The sequence below is a fragment of the Rhipicephalus microplus genome, chromosome 2 (assembly GCF_043290135.1).
Source record: "Rhipicephalus microplus isolate Deutch F79 chromosome 2, USDA_Rmic, whole genome shotgun sequence".
Taxonomy (NCBI): Eukaryota; Metazoa; Arthropoda; class Arachnida; order Ixodida; family Ixodidae; genus Rhipicephalus; species Rhipicephalus microplus.
This window is the reverse complement of record NC_134701.1, coordinates 24,635,233-24,648,674: the sequence shown is the minus strand read 5'-3', so window position 1 is coordinate 24,648,674 and position 13,442 is coordinate 24,635,233. Positions and strand designations below refer to the sequence as shown.

Below are 13,442 nucleotides of genomic sequence, written 5' to 3'. Positions count from 1 at the left end.
ACAGAGAATGAAACACATTGTCAAACGCCGTCTTAAAATCCAGAAAGGAACAGTTGATAATTAGTCGCTTGTCAAAACACTGCTGATATCATGAGTGAGTTCTATTACAGTCTACTCTCGTTACAATTGGCCGTCATAGTCCATCTAAATGAGTCCATTTTATCCGAAGTCCATAATATCCAAATTTTGTGGGAGAGATTGCATTGCCGTGTGGCACTCATTTTGATTTTGCTCAGCGCTATTGGGCAGGCTTGTTTTGCTGGGGGTGCCGGCATGTTTTTTAAAAACTTGATAACTAGCAATGGTTGTTAACAAAATGGTAGCTCAGTGACGTTACAGTAGGTACAGGGACACCATGTGGCTTCTGCACAGCAACAAAGCTTAGCCCGATAAAATATTTCTAGTAGGCTTTTTCCTACGCTCCTGTTGATAAACTTTGAATAAGTTGCTACTTGTAAGGACGGGAAGGCATATCTGCTAAAGTGGGGCTGCCTACTGCCAAGATTACATCCCCTCCCCGTTCCAAGGATTGCCGGACGGCTAAGTTCGTCTGATAATTCTAAACTGAGCAGCACCAAGGCACCTCGCGCATTAATATTATAATTTGACAGCAGAACTCTCCTGCTCTGAGCACCGGAACTTCTTGCTTTCAAAACATAGGTTGCGATGCCTAACTAGGGGTGTGTGAATATTCGAAAGTTTCAAATATTCGTTGAATATTGCATTTGTAATATTCGATTCGATGACCACATATTCAAAAACTTCGAATATTAAAACTAACTCGAATATTCGTTCGCATATGTCACTGTGAAGAACTTACGATTTTTCACATTTGCGATTAGAGCCCCAGTAGATCATGCACGGGTTACTACGACTAAGGTCGGCGCATGTGCGGTGATATCAGGCTGGATAGGAATTCACGCGAGCGTGATGACGGCTACAAACGTATGCGGCCGCAAGTCATCGCGACAAACCTACCAATCATAAGCATCTCCATCAATCTAAATCATGTACTGCCCGCACGGCACTAGGTGTGGCTTAGCAGTATAGCGTACACCATTCGCTGCGGCGCCCTTGTGTGCGGACCACAAGTGCGTATTGCTCATGGAAACGAAGGCAACTCGCTGCTGCCGCATTGGCGCGACAAAATCTCAGGCATATCTCGCTAACGAACTAGAATCAGTCCAAAACTGCGCTGTCCGCTTTATAACCTCACAGTTCTCCAGAGAAATCAGCGTCACCGCCCTAAAACAATCAATACAAATGCCATCTCTCGCGTCACGCCGCCTGATTTCACGCCTATGTCTCTTGCACAGTTTCTTTTTCTGCCCGAAATCAAGACACGAACTTTTACATCCTCCTAACAGAAATTCTTCTCGTATCAACCCTTCTATCCCCATTGCACCAATCAACGGCCGTACATCTGCAATGAACGACTCCTTTTTCCCCCAAGCAATTACACTTTCGAATTGTCTCCACGACTCCATAGTTGCCACACCTGACTGCACATCATTCTGCGCAAAATTGGAATCCCAGTTTGATTTCACCCAATAATCCATGGCTGTAGATATATCCCACCAGTGTACTGTATGTACTTTTTTTTTGTCGTATTGTTTACGTTCATTTTTTTTCCCAGTCAAAAGTTTCTTTTTTTCATTGTTTGATTAGTTTGTGTTGTCATTCTGGACCAAACTTCCATATGCGTATTTAGAACTGTATTGTTTATGATAAGTTGATCACATTGAATTGTACACCCTCACAGCGTATTTATTGCCCCCCCCCCCCCTTATGTAATGCCCTCGGGCCTTTAAGGATGCAACAAATGAAATGAAATGAAAATAGTCTTCACACCTTTTCTGGGTCCCGTGCTGAGAACACGAAGAAACAAAAAGTCAGTTTCACTGCCAGAACAAAGCGATGAATACTGCCATGTGCGTTCATGTTCGTGCCCACTTCTTTGCACAGCACCGCCCTCAGCTTATCTACAGTGTGGTGTTGGTACCACGTCGTTCCATGGCTCACGCGCTGGGCATGCTTTTAATAACCAGTGGGACCACGTGAGAAACTGATGCGTATCAGTGAAGAGAGCTTGGGCATTCCTTCCGCTGACGCTGAACCGCACAGGTTGTTTTGAAGCCACCGACAGTTTTTTCACGCAATTATTTTATGGTCAAAAGTTCGCTCAAATAAAGTGTTTTTTTTTTTTTTTTCAAGTCGCCTCGTCTTCGTGCTTACGGGCCAAGACCACCACGTAAGTGTGACATTTGGTGGAGATGCTTATGGTTGGAACACCCCCTTCAAGCCGTGAAGCCCCTTAAGCAAATACAACCGCCGTAAATACAGAAGCCGTAAAGGTAGAGAACCCAGGAAAAATCCGAACCAGTCGAAGGCGCCAGAGACTGCCTCCGGAGCACGGACTGTTGCAAGACACTGAATGACACGTGAAAGCTCATCCTTCAACAATGATGACAAATGCCGCTGCTCCCGCTACGTTTACGTTCCAATAACCGAAGGAACCACCGAATTTCATGGCTGCGCCTGTGAGGACTCGCAAGAGTGGCTGGACAGGTTCGAGAGAGTCGCGTTGTATAACAAGTTGTTAGAAAAAGACAAGCTGCACAAAGTTTTTTTCTTTCTTGAAGACTGTGCCTGAACTTGGTATGAAAAGCAGGAGACTCCTCTGGCGACTTGGGACATTTTTAAAAGACGACTGGCATCTACATTCCCACATGCCCACGAAAGAGAACAGGCTGAGGCCATCTTTCTTTGAAGAAGAAAGATGGTACACTGAGGTTTTGCATCGATTACCGCTGACTCAACAGCATCACGAGAAAAGATGTGTACTCACTACCGGGAATTGATGACGCTCTTGATCGACTCTGCAGTGCCAAGTACTTTTCCTTGATGGACTTGAACAGCGGCTATTTGCAGATTCAAGTCGATGAAAGAGACTGGGAGAAGACCGCATTCATTACACCGGACAACCTATTTGAAATTCAAGTCATGTCATTTGGACTTTGTTCTTCCCCTGCCACAATTCAACGAGTTATGGACAAACTTTTTGGCAGGACCCGAGTGGCAAACCTGCCTCATTTATCTCGACGACGTTGTTTTTTGCAGCAAACTTTGAAGAACACCTCGAAAGGCTACAGGCAGTACTCGAGGCAATCAAATCGTCAGGTCTAACGTTAGTCAGAGAAGTGCCACTTCTCTGTGAAAAGCTTCTGTTTTTACGGCACGTAGTTTGTCGTGATGGCGTACGGCCTGACCTCCAGAAAACAGCCACCATCGGAAACTTTCCACCACCAGTTGACAAAAAGATAATGCAGAGTTTTCTGGGACTTTGCGCCTATTATTGGCATTTCGTCCGGAACTTCTCACAAATCGCTGAGCCCCTTACTTGCCTCACAAAATCTAACGTGAAGTATGAGTGGCAGAAGCCACTCATACGGCCGAAAGACGGGTACGGTCGCCACCACTACTTGATCATTTCGATGAGGACGCCTACACTGAGGTTCACACAGACATAAAGGGCTTAGGGCTTGACACTCATACGGCCGGAAGACGGGTACGGTCGCCACCACTACTTGATCATTTCGATGAGGACGCCTACACTGAGGTTCACACAGACATAAATGGCTTAGGGCTTGGCGCTGTATTGGTCCAAACAAAGGAGGGACAGGAACAGGTCATCGCGTACGCCAGCAGGTCTCTTTCGAAGGCTGAATGAAATTACCCGACAACCGAAAAGGAATGTCTGGCCATTATCTGGGCAGTCACAAAATTTCGACCGTACTTGTAGGGCAGGCCGTTCAAAGTGGTCAGCGACCACCATGCCTTGTGCTGGCTCGCCAACCCGAAGGAGCCGTCCGGTCGCTTAGCTCGTCAGAGCTTACGGCTACAAGAGTTTGACATAACAGAAGTCTACAAGTCGGGAAGAAAACATTCAGCCGCACACTGCCTGTCAAGTGCTGGCTCTACAACCTTGAAAGACCTGTCCGGTCGCTTAGCTCGTTGGAGCTTAGGGCTACAGGAGTTTGACATAACAGTGGTCTACAAATCGGGAAAAAAAACATTCAGACGCAGACTGCCTGTTAAGAGCACCCGTTGAACCAGCTCCACCTAACAAAGATGACGACTGTTTTCTCGGGCTAATGATTTCGCAGTGCTAGTGATTTCGCAGACAACTAGCGCACAGATCTTGACCTACGCAGCGTCGTTGACTTCTTGGAGAGCAACACCGATTCACCAGTCAGGATGTACAGGTGGGTCATTTCGTCACTGTGCCTCCACAATGGCGTACTCTGGAAGAACTCTGTGCCAAATGGGTCGAAATACAATTTAGTCGTGCCACACAATCTGCGGCCAGAGATTTTGCAGGTGTCTCACGATGAGCCGACTGCCAGACATCTTGGATTCGCTCGTACTTTATCAAGAATGCGGGAAAAATATCACTAGGCGCGTCTCAACGCCGACGTTGCTCTCTATGTAAGAACCTGCAGCGACTTTCTACGGCGCAAGACCCCACCTGTTAGGCCGGCTGGACTCCTGCAGCCAATTGACCCTTCATGAAGCCCTTTCAGGAAATTGTTATGGACCTGCCTGGTCCGTTTCTGACGTCGTCCAACGCGAACAAATGTGTAGTAGTGGCTACGAATTACCTGACGCGCTACGTAGAAACAAGAGCGTTATTGTCAAGGGGTGCACTAGAGGTCTCAAGATTCTTTGTGAGGAACATCTTCCTTTATCATGGCGCACCTGAAGTTCTTATTACCGACAGGGAACAGCGTTCACTGCAGATCTCACACAACAGATATTGCAATTCAGCCACACCTGTCATCGTCGTACGAAAGCCTAGCACCCCCAGACAAACGGCCTCACGGAATGTTCCAACAAGACGCTTGCCGATATGCTCGCTATGTACATGGACGTCGAGCACAAGACGTGGGACGAAGTTCTCCCCATGTTACGTTCGCGTGTAATACAGCGCAGCAGGAGACAAAGCATATGGCGCCTTTCAAACTTGTTCATGGCGGACACGCTACAACTACGCTGGACGCCATGCTACCACACATCGGTGATGAGACCATCGACAAAGATGTTGCCAGATTTCTACAACGTGCAGAGGAAGCCCCCCAGTTTGCCTGAACCCTCATAAAGAAACAGCAACACGCCGATGCCCGACACTACAACTTGCGACGCCGTGGGCAGGATTTTGCACCTGGTGATTGTGTAATGGTATGGACACAAATTCGCCGTTGTGGTCTTAGCGAGAAGCTCTTCCGTCGCTGCTTTGGACGTTACAAGATCACACGGCGTCCGGAGCCACTCACGTATAAAGTTGTTCGTGATAGGGTTACGCAATCTCAACGATGCCGGGCGCGCCCTAAAGTCGAGCATGTTGTGCACATGAAAAAGTTTTTCCAGCGTTAGCGAACTCACGAAAAATATTTTGCGATGTGTATATTTGTTTTTTTCCTACACCACTTTTTAAGAAAGCTTCCAGTTTCATTTGTATTGATTACTTTGTAGCATCGAAATGATGCTCTTTCATGGGGGAGAGCACTGCCACATGCGTTTATGTTGGTGCGCATTTCTTTGCGCCGCACCACCCTCAGCTATTGCATTTCAGCCACACCTATCGTCGTCGTACGACAGCTTACCACCCCCAGACAAACGGCCTCACGGAATGTTTCAACAAGACTCTTGCCGATATGCTCGCTATGAACGTGGACCGTACGCTGCTGTAAGGCCAGCAGAAATTTTCCTGGAGAGAGCACCCTCGATCTCAACTTTCTTACGCTTGGAGTAGGATGCTCGGCAATGTGTTTTCACGTTTGCCGGAATTTTCAGGGGTGTCACATCGGTTGTCTGAACGAATGAACGAACACGTTTAGCTCCTCAAAAAATTTTGTTCAGACTGAGATCCTTCCGGAGACTCTGCGACGACCTCTTTGAAGTAGTTGAAGCAGTTCTGGCAGAAATTATTGGTTTCTCTGATGGATGAGGCTTCTTCTGGCATGCACTTGCAGGGCCCCTTTAGCAACACTTTTTGAGCATGGCCAGAAAACGCTGTCAATCGGTAGTAGAAGCTCCCGACAACACGGGAGCCAAATATTATAACACAGCACGCAGCCTGGAATTCACAATAAATTACCAAAGTCAGCTAAAAATTGCTTTCTATTCTCTCGAAAAATGGCGGAATATGCCCAAAAATCACGCGTGAATTACCCATGTATCAGTCATTGGCTGATTTGAACATGGTGCGCTCGCTCGTTACAGAGATCGCTGAGGAAGGCCGCGACTTGTCCACGGGTGCGCACGCGATCACACTGAAAAAGCAGGGCATTCAAAGAAAAAAAAAGAAAAGAAGTGCTCAAGGCCACTAGGCGCGTGTCACGTTTTTCTGTGGCTCTGCCATCCCTCCCTGCTTAGCTTCCAGCACTTTCGTCGGGACGAGAGAAGAGAGAATGCAATTGCAGCATGAGACAAACCTTTGTAATTTCACTTGCACTAAACGGATTCTTAAAATTTTTGCGGCGTTGAATTCGTGAGGCAATAAGCTTTTCCAGTGAATTCATTTTGGGTTACTTAAATAAGCGTCTCAGGGGCCCCTTCAATAAGGCGACATTTAAATCTTTCACACATCGAAAGTTCCGCTTGTAGGCAATCTTCTTATGCCTCTTTAAGTAGTCAGCACAAAACACTCGCTTTGAGCTCCACAATGTAGCCGTGAATCTCAGAGGAGTGCTATATGCGCAAGTGTTCTCACATTCGTTGAATAGCAGATGACTGCCGGGTTATGGATGACGAATGTTAGTGAAAGTCAACGTTCTCAAATGACTGTGACCTTTTTGAAGCGAGTTCAGCCGTTTCCTTTTTGTGTTCTTTCTTTTTTAGAAAGCTGGCACAGGTGGTCGGGTAGCAGGCGCACCGCTTGTGCTGCTACGCACCTTCAGACCTTTTGCGTTATCAAATTACCGCCATGCCATGCGAAACGATAAACATCTAGCAGTGGATTCTCTAAAACCACACTCTCCCTGAGGTGAACGTAGGCTTGCATTCGCAAAAGACCTTGAAAGCTATTCTTGCGAAGAATGTGGCTCCGCATTATGGCATGCTCAGTGGCTGGGATTCATGTACAAGTTTTTGTGAAACGCGTAGAAAAATATAGTTGTAATTTTCTTTTCTACTCCCTGGTGCCTGACTCAGGCTAATATCAGGCTAACTATACCTGGCATCAAGAAAAAAGCAGATATGTCGTCGCCTGCTCTTAGACAGCTTGCTCTGCTCTTGTTATACGAGACGTATCAAGGCTGTATACACGTATACACCAACGGCTCTGTTTTACAGAAGAGTTCAACGGCATCATTTGTTATACCGATAAATGACACGACAAGAAAATTCAAGGCCTACCACCTTACGACATCAACGGGAGCAGAGCTCACAGCCCTTCGTGCCGCATTGCAATTTATCAGCGATCAACAGCCACAAAAATGGACAATTTTCAGTGACTCAAAGGCGGCACTGCAATCCCTTCTATCCCCTTTACGCCACGGCCCGTACGAACAGCTGGTATTTGAGATTGCAGAAAAGACTCACCAATTCATTGAGGAAGGACATGAAATAGCCTTTCAATGGCTGCCAAGTCATTGTGGAATAACTGGCAATGAACGGGCCGATCGAGCTGCCCGTTCTGCCCATACTGAAAGCGATGAAATATCAATTCCGCTTTCCAGAACTGACGCTGCACGGAAACTCCGCATGCTTGCTCGCAAGCGCATCACGTCGCAATGGAACGAGTCACATTTCTTCCATGCACGGTTAGGTACTTTAGACCCAACTCTCAGTCTTCGAATTCCTGTGGAATTACGCCGACGAGACGCTACTATGCTGTGCAGATTATGGTTGGGCGTCGCATTTACCAATGCGTACGCGTTCCGCGTAGGAATGGCTGACACTGCTGCATGCGACCATTGTGGCAGTGATGAAACAACTTGGCACATTCTGTGTGAATGCCCACAATACTGCTCGCAGAGACAGTCACTCTGTAATGAACTAGATGAACTGGACAACCAGCCTCTTTCGGAAGAAAGACTCCTGCGCTGCTGACAGGACTTTATGTCGCAGAAGAAGGCTATGAAGGCGCTCATGCACTTCTTGCGTTCAACCGGCCTGTCCAAACGACTGTGATCGGAACTCCCTGAATGTGTGCACATGTGTTTTTTTTTCTAATTTATTTTATATCTCTCTATAGCTATCCTCTTTCCGACCCTTTTCTCCACCCCCGTACAGGGTAGCAAACAAGTTCGTCTAGGTTAACCTCCCTGTCTCTTCCTTTTAATTATTTCTCTCTCTCTCTTCTTTTCGAAACCATCTGTTTCTGTTTTTTCAATCCGTCATTTATTAACATCCACAAAACACATTCATGGCCTAAAGATATTGATTATGGCAACTATTGCTTCCTGTTCACTCGATGCCGCAGGTAATCAGTTTATGCCATTTTTACCACTTTTCGTGCTTTGTAACTTCGTTTTCACAAGAATAATGCAACATGTTTTTGCAGCTTAAGGTAGAGTACGTGCTTGGGTTTAATTCCGAAGAGCTGGAAAAAAGATCGAAGATGGCTTTTTTTTAATGGTCTTCAAGATATTGCATTTTCAGAGATATGTCCTCAGCCAAATGTTTCTGCTTAACGTTTGACGTCGCTCTCAACACTTATGTTCGACAAATTACATGTGCCAATGCTCTCCAAATTTTTGGGAAGTCTGACTTTTATACGCGCGGAGAAAAAAAATCCAAAAATTGAGTGATGTTAAATTGTGTGCCGATTTTACAAGTTTCTTTTGCTTAAAGTAACACTGCCAGAACGGCAAAGTAGTAATGGTTTTTCAATGAAAACTATTCTTAGTATGTGGCCTAAACGTTTTAGACCTACAGCTACAAAAGTTTTTTTGCGGGATCTCATCGAAATCCTTTTTTTGCAAAATTTGAAAGAAGGGGTAACAGCTCAATGGATACTAGTAAAGTTTTTTTAAGGTAAGATTTTTTGTGAAGCCAAAAGTGGTTTTGTGGTCCTGGGAACTCTGAAAACAAAATATATTTTTTCTGGCGAAATCGGAGGGGGTCGCCAGACATGCACCAACGTTTATCTGAACATAGCTTATAGATTGTCTCACTGTGTTGATTCCTTGTTTGTACGTGACTGCCAATAGTTCCACCTTTGCCAACTGCCCACTATTTCGTCCTTGCAAACGTCCCACAATGCCCTATCACCGATCCACCACTTCACCGACCATAAAGCCGTTATAATAAAGGGGGAACAGAAGCGACGTTTAGCTACCACTTATAATAAAATTTCTTGGGTAAATATATACAGTGTTTGTCACTTCTTTGATGATGTAGTGGGCGATATCGGGGATGGTGAACGGTTTAGCGATGAAGCCCTCCAGCACTTCATCCCTCTCATTATCATTCAATCTATGGATATCCTGCGATTTTTTGTTAGTTCTAGAGCTTTTTTAAATGTTGCTGTAAATCAGGAATACACAATGTGTATGTAACAACACAGCCGATTCAGTTAGTCGCTCTATTGTCACCCTTAGAAAGTCACACCTTTTTTAGATTCATGTGAAGAATTTAAATCAGCAATAAAAATAACGGACCTTGACAGGTTGCATTTGGCTAAAAAAAAAAATTCACCCTTAAAGGGTTAAGGAAAAGCCAGTAAAAAATTGAGCAGGGGAGTTATCTTTCTGTATATTTGCAAATTAGTTGTTCCTGAACAGGTGCAACAACATTTATATGGAATATTTTTTCTAGTTGCAATATAAAAAGTATATTCAGCAATCTTATTTTATTTCCAAGCTTGGCATTCTGACAAAATTTTCTAATGTACTCTGTATGGCTTAGATGAATATCGTGCTAATTCGAGACATGTAGTGCATATGTTTAAAATTTTTAATGCATGTTGCTTTTTAGCTTTAACACCCTGTGTATATTTGTCTCTATAATACACACATATATGCACTATATCTTTTCACATATAACTAGCATCCCTAACTTTAATTGTATACAAAGAAAAAAAATTTAGCATGCATATAACGCACAGCCTCTTTTTTTATGTGAATCTTTCTGTTTTTTGGCGCCAATTATATGTAAAAAAATATGGTATATAAAGAGTTTTTCTATTTGCGGGGCTCCTAAGTAGACATGTATGGCCTCTCGAACTTCCGTTTCAATATAGTATTGCTCTTGAACTTGTTCTTGTCTTGTTTAAAAGTTGCAGCCCGCATCGGTCTACAAGGTTGTTTTTTTCCCCATAGGCCACACAGCGGTGTGGCTGTGCAGGCATCCCTCCCATTGGAAAGGGTGTCGCATCGGCCACGGCGGCCACCGCCATACGATGAGGCAGTCACACGGCTCGCGGCTGGTACGCACCACTTGTTGCCTTCTCGAGGGGGGGACCCACCTCTTCAGGGCCTGGGGGACTCGCCCAGCAAGCAGCAGCCACCCGACGACTACTCGGAACTGCTTCGGGTGGTCAGCCTTCAGAGAGAGCACCTGCACAAGGTGCATGAGGAACTGGCCCAGAAGGATGCTGGTGAGCCACACGGTTTTATTCATGTATTCACCAGTCCTTCGGCTTGTCGAGGAACGAAAAGTTGCAAATAAGTGCACTATTTATTGATTTACTCTCGTACCCACAGCACCATTCAGGCATTACAGTGAGGGAGGGAGAGGGGGTATACAGCGCAGTTTGGACAACCGATAGTAGTCCATAACAAGGAAGGCATTGCAGCAAAAGGCATGAAAAATATGCCATACATACGAACTAAATTTGTTATATATGAACATCATCAGCAGCAACTACAAAAAAAGAACACATTAAAGAGCGCTAAGCAAAAGCAGTGAAAAAGCAGAACTGGTCAGGCAGCCAGTTGTGCGTTGCATGGTGGGCATTGTTTATGAAATTTCGTTGAGCTGTGGTAAGTTGTTCGTAGGCCATACAGGGAGCATATATTATTGATTAAGATTGGCGTGGGCTCAACCTCGCCGTTTCGTTGTGCTTCATGCGGCTGCACACCACTGTTCCGAAAAACTCGTGTGATAGGACAAAGCAGGGAAACGTTAGTACGTGAAGTACTTGAGGCATATCGCAAACAAAGGAAGGGGAACAAATGCGTCAGAGTCCGTCGATCACTTTGTATAGCCCTGTGCGATAGCTTTCTTTTGTTTTGTGTGTGCAATGTGATAGTCGCTTGTGCTGCGCCCCCCCTTTTTGCACTTTCTGGAAGCATATCTATTTGGGTAATGTGTGGAAAATTGTAAAGTGTGTTAAAAGTCTGGCACCCTATACTGTCCGCTTCTTTTGCCCTTGCATCAGTTGTGCCACAAATATTTATTAAGTTATTTTCTTTTTCACTTTCGAACCTTCACGAAAAGAAAGATTAGAAGCTGCTGCTGCTGAAGAGCTGGGAAGTAGTACCAATCTTATTAAATAGCGCTCAATTTTTCCCAGCGATTGTTCCGAGTTAACATGTTATTACTGTACTCGTTAGAGATATTGGTCTATAGTTGGTGATCAGTTCATCAGGGGCAAACTTAATACACAGGCACAGCACATGCCATCGTCCAGTTGTGCTCAATGATTTCAAAGATAGTGCCTTCAGAAACGGTAGGATGAATGGTGTGGTCTATTTGCGGAAACTGCCTGTCAGTCCATCCGGTCCTCTCTCTCTGCTGGCATCTAAGCGTTCGAGGAGAGTCTGAAATACTGTTTTCCTTAATAACCAAGTCATCCATGTTGGCCATGCTTCTGTCAGTAGATTAAGGGAGAATCCTCTTTTAGGAACACGATGAGAAAATGGAGGCAAAAAATGTATTGAAGCAGTTTTCCATATCAAGGCTATTTTCTATTTCTTTTCCGTTATGCTGTAGTGAGGGAATACATACTGTTGTTTTTTTATCACATTTGACACGATTCCAGAAAAACTTTCTCGTTATGAATCGAGAATTCAAATCACAGTCTTCTTTCACCTGACGCAATTTTGTATGTTTCAAGTTGCTCACAAGTCTCAGAACTTAGCTTTCTTTTAAATCTTGTATGTAACCTGTTCCGTTTGCTAGCAGGGCACTTCAGCTTACTATTAAACAATAGCTTAGATTTAATACCACGTGGGCTTTGTAACCATGAAGGCACATAATTTTCTTGCAGGTCAAGTATCTTCGTTCTAAAGAGCAGCCATAATTTTTCAAAAGTGCTACGTGCTGCGAAAAATTGTTTGAATTCTTATTTGAAATTGTTTGAAAGCAAGGCCTGCTTCATTTACGTTCCCTTGGCTGTAATTATACATCGTGCTTAATACCGATGTTTGCGTCTTTGCATATCTTCGCTTCATTTTACACAACACAGCTTTATGATTGCTGATGCCAGGGACCCACCCCCTGAATTGTCTTTATCCAATTTTGTTGATAAGTTTAAAAAAATAATTAAGATACCGTATTTACTTGATTCTAGCGCGCCCTCGATTGTAACGCGCACCCGATTTCCACCGCGAAAAAAAAAAAAAAATGTAAGACATCGATTGCAACACGCACCCATTTTTCTCGCTGGCCCGCACGATCACACCACTCGAAAAAAACGACTCCTTTCGGGAGCATCTTCCATTTAAATATAAGGTACGGCCGAAGTTTGTGTCCATCTGACGTGTAACAGAGCATTGCCGTCACTGTGGTTTTACCGTGGACCGATGTCAGCACGCGAACTTGCTTCGCCCCCTTCTTCTCGACGGTTGTGGTGCCAGGCATGTCGAAGTAAAGAGGCGTCTGATCGGCATTCCCGATTTGCCCAAGCAGGTAGCCGTTGTTGCACCGCAAGTTTAGGACGAACCTCTGAAAACTGAGAAGCTTTTCATCGTACTCCACCGCAAAACTTTTCGCATATGCATGTTCCCTTTCGGAGGGAAAAGCCTTTCCTCTTCATAAAGTTAGTTAGCTAGCACCTGCTCGCTTTAAACTGGCTCTGCATTAGACCTTTTTCTAAGACTAATTGCATAGCCCGTACTTGGAGCAGTTCTGTCGTCACGGGCCGCTGTGCCGCTCGCTGCTCAAGCACATACTCGCCGAGCAGCTCTTTATTTACGGAAACCGACCCTGCTGTGGTCCACTGAAGCCTTTGCGTGAAGCTTTGCTGTCGACAATCTTCTGCTTTTGTTTCCGCCGGTCCCGCACGCACGTTTCGGGAACTCCGAACGACCGCGATGCGGCCCGGTTTCCGTCCGTTTCTGCACACGCGATGACTTTTCTTTTAAAAGCGGCATCGTGGCGCACTCGAGTTTTTGGAGTCGGCCCTTCCACGCCGTCGATGCTAATGCACTACTAGATGACGAACTCCTCAGCACACGTACGAAGTGCCGCACATGGGAAACACATAGGCAGAA

At 45.1% G+C, this 13,442-nt stretch overlaps 1 protein-coding gene across 5 annotated transcripts in view; it reads left to right on the top strand.

Moving 5' to 3' along the window:
* Positions 1–13,442, top strand: part of RASSF8 (ras association domain-containing protein 8) — a 139,410-nt gene that overhangs the window by 31,232 nt on the left and 94,736 nt on the right. For all 5 annotated transcript variants that reach the window (XM_037420280.2, XM_075886313.1, XM_075886310.1 and 2 more), the window contains exon 3: positions 10,326–10,603. In XM_037420280.2, the coding sequence (XP_037276177.1) occupies positions 10,326–10,603 (278 nt within the window). The remainder of the gene's footprint in view (positions 1–10,325; positions 10,604–13,442) is intronic.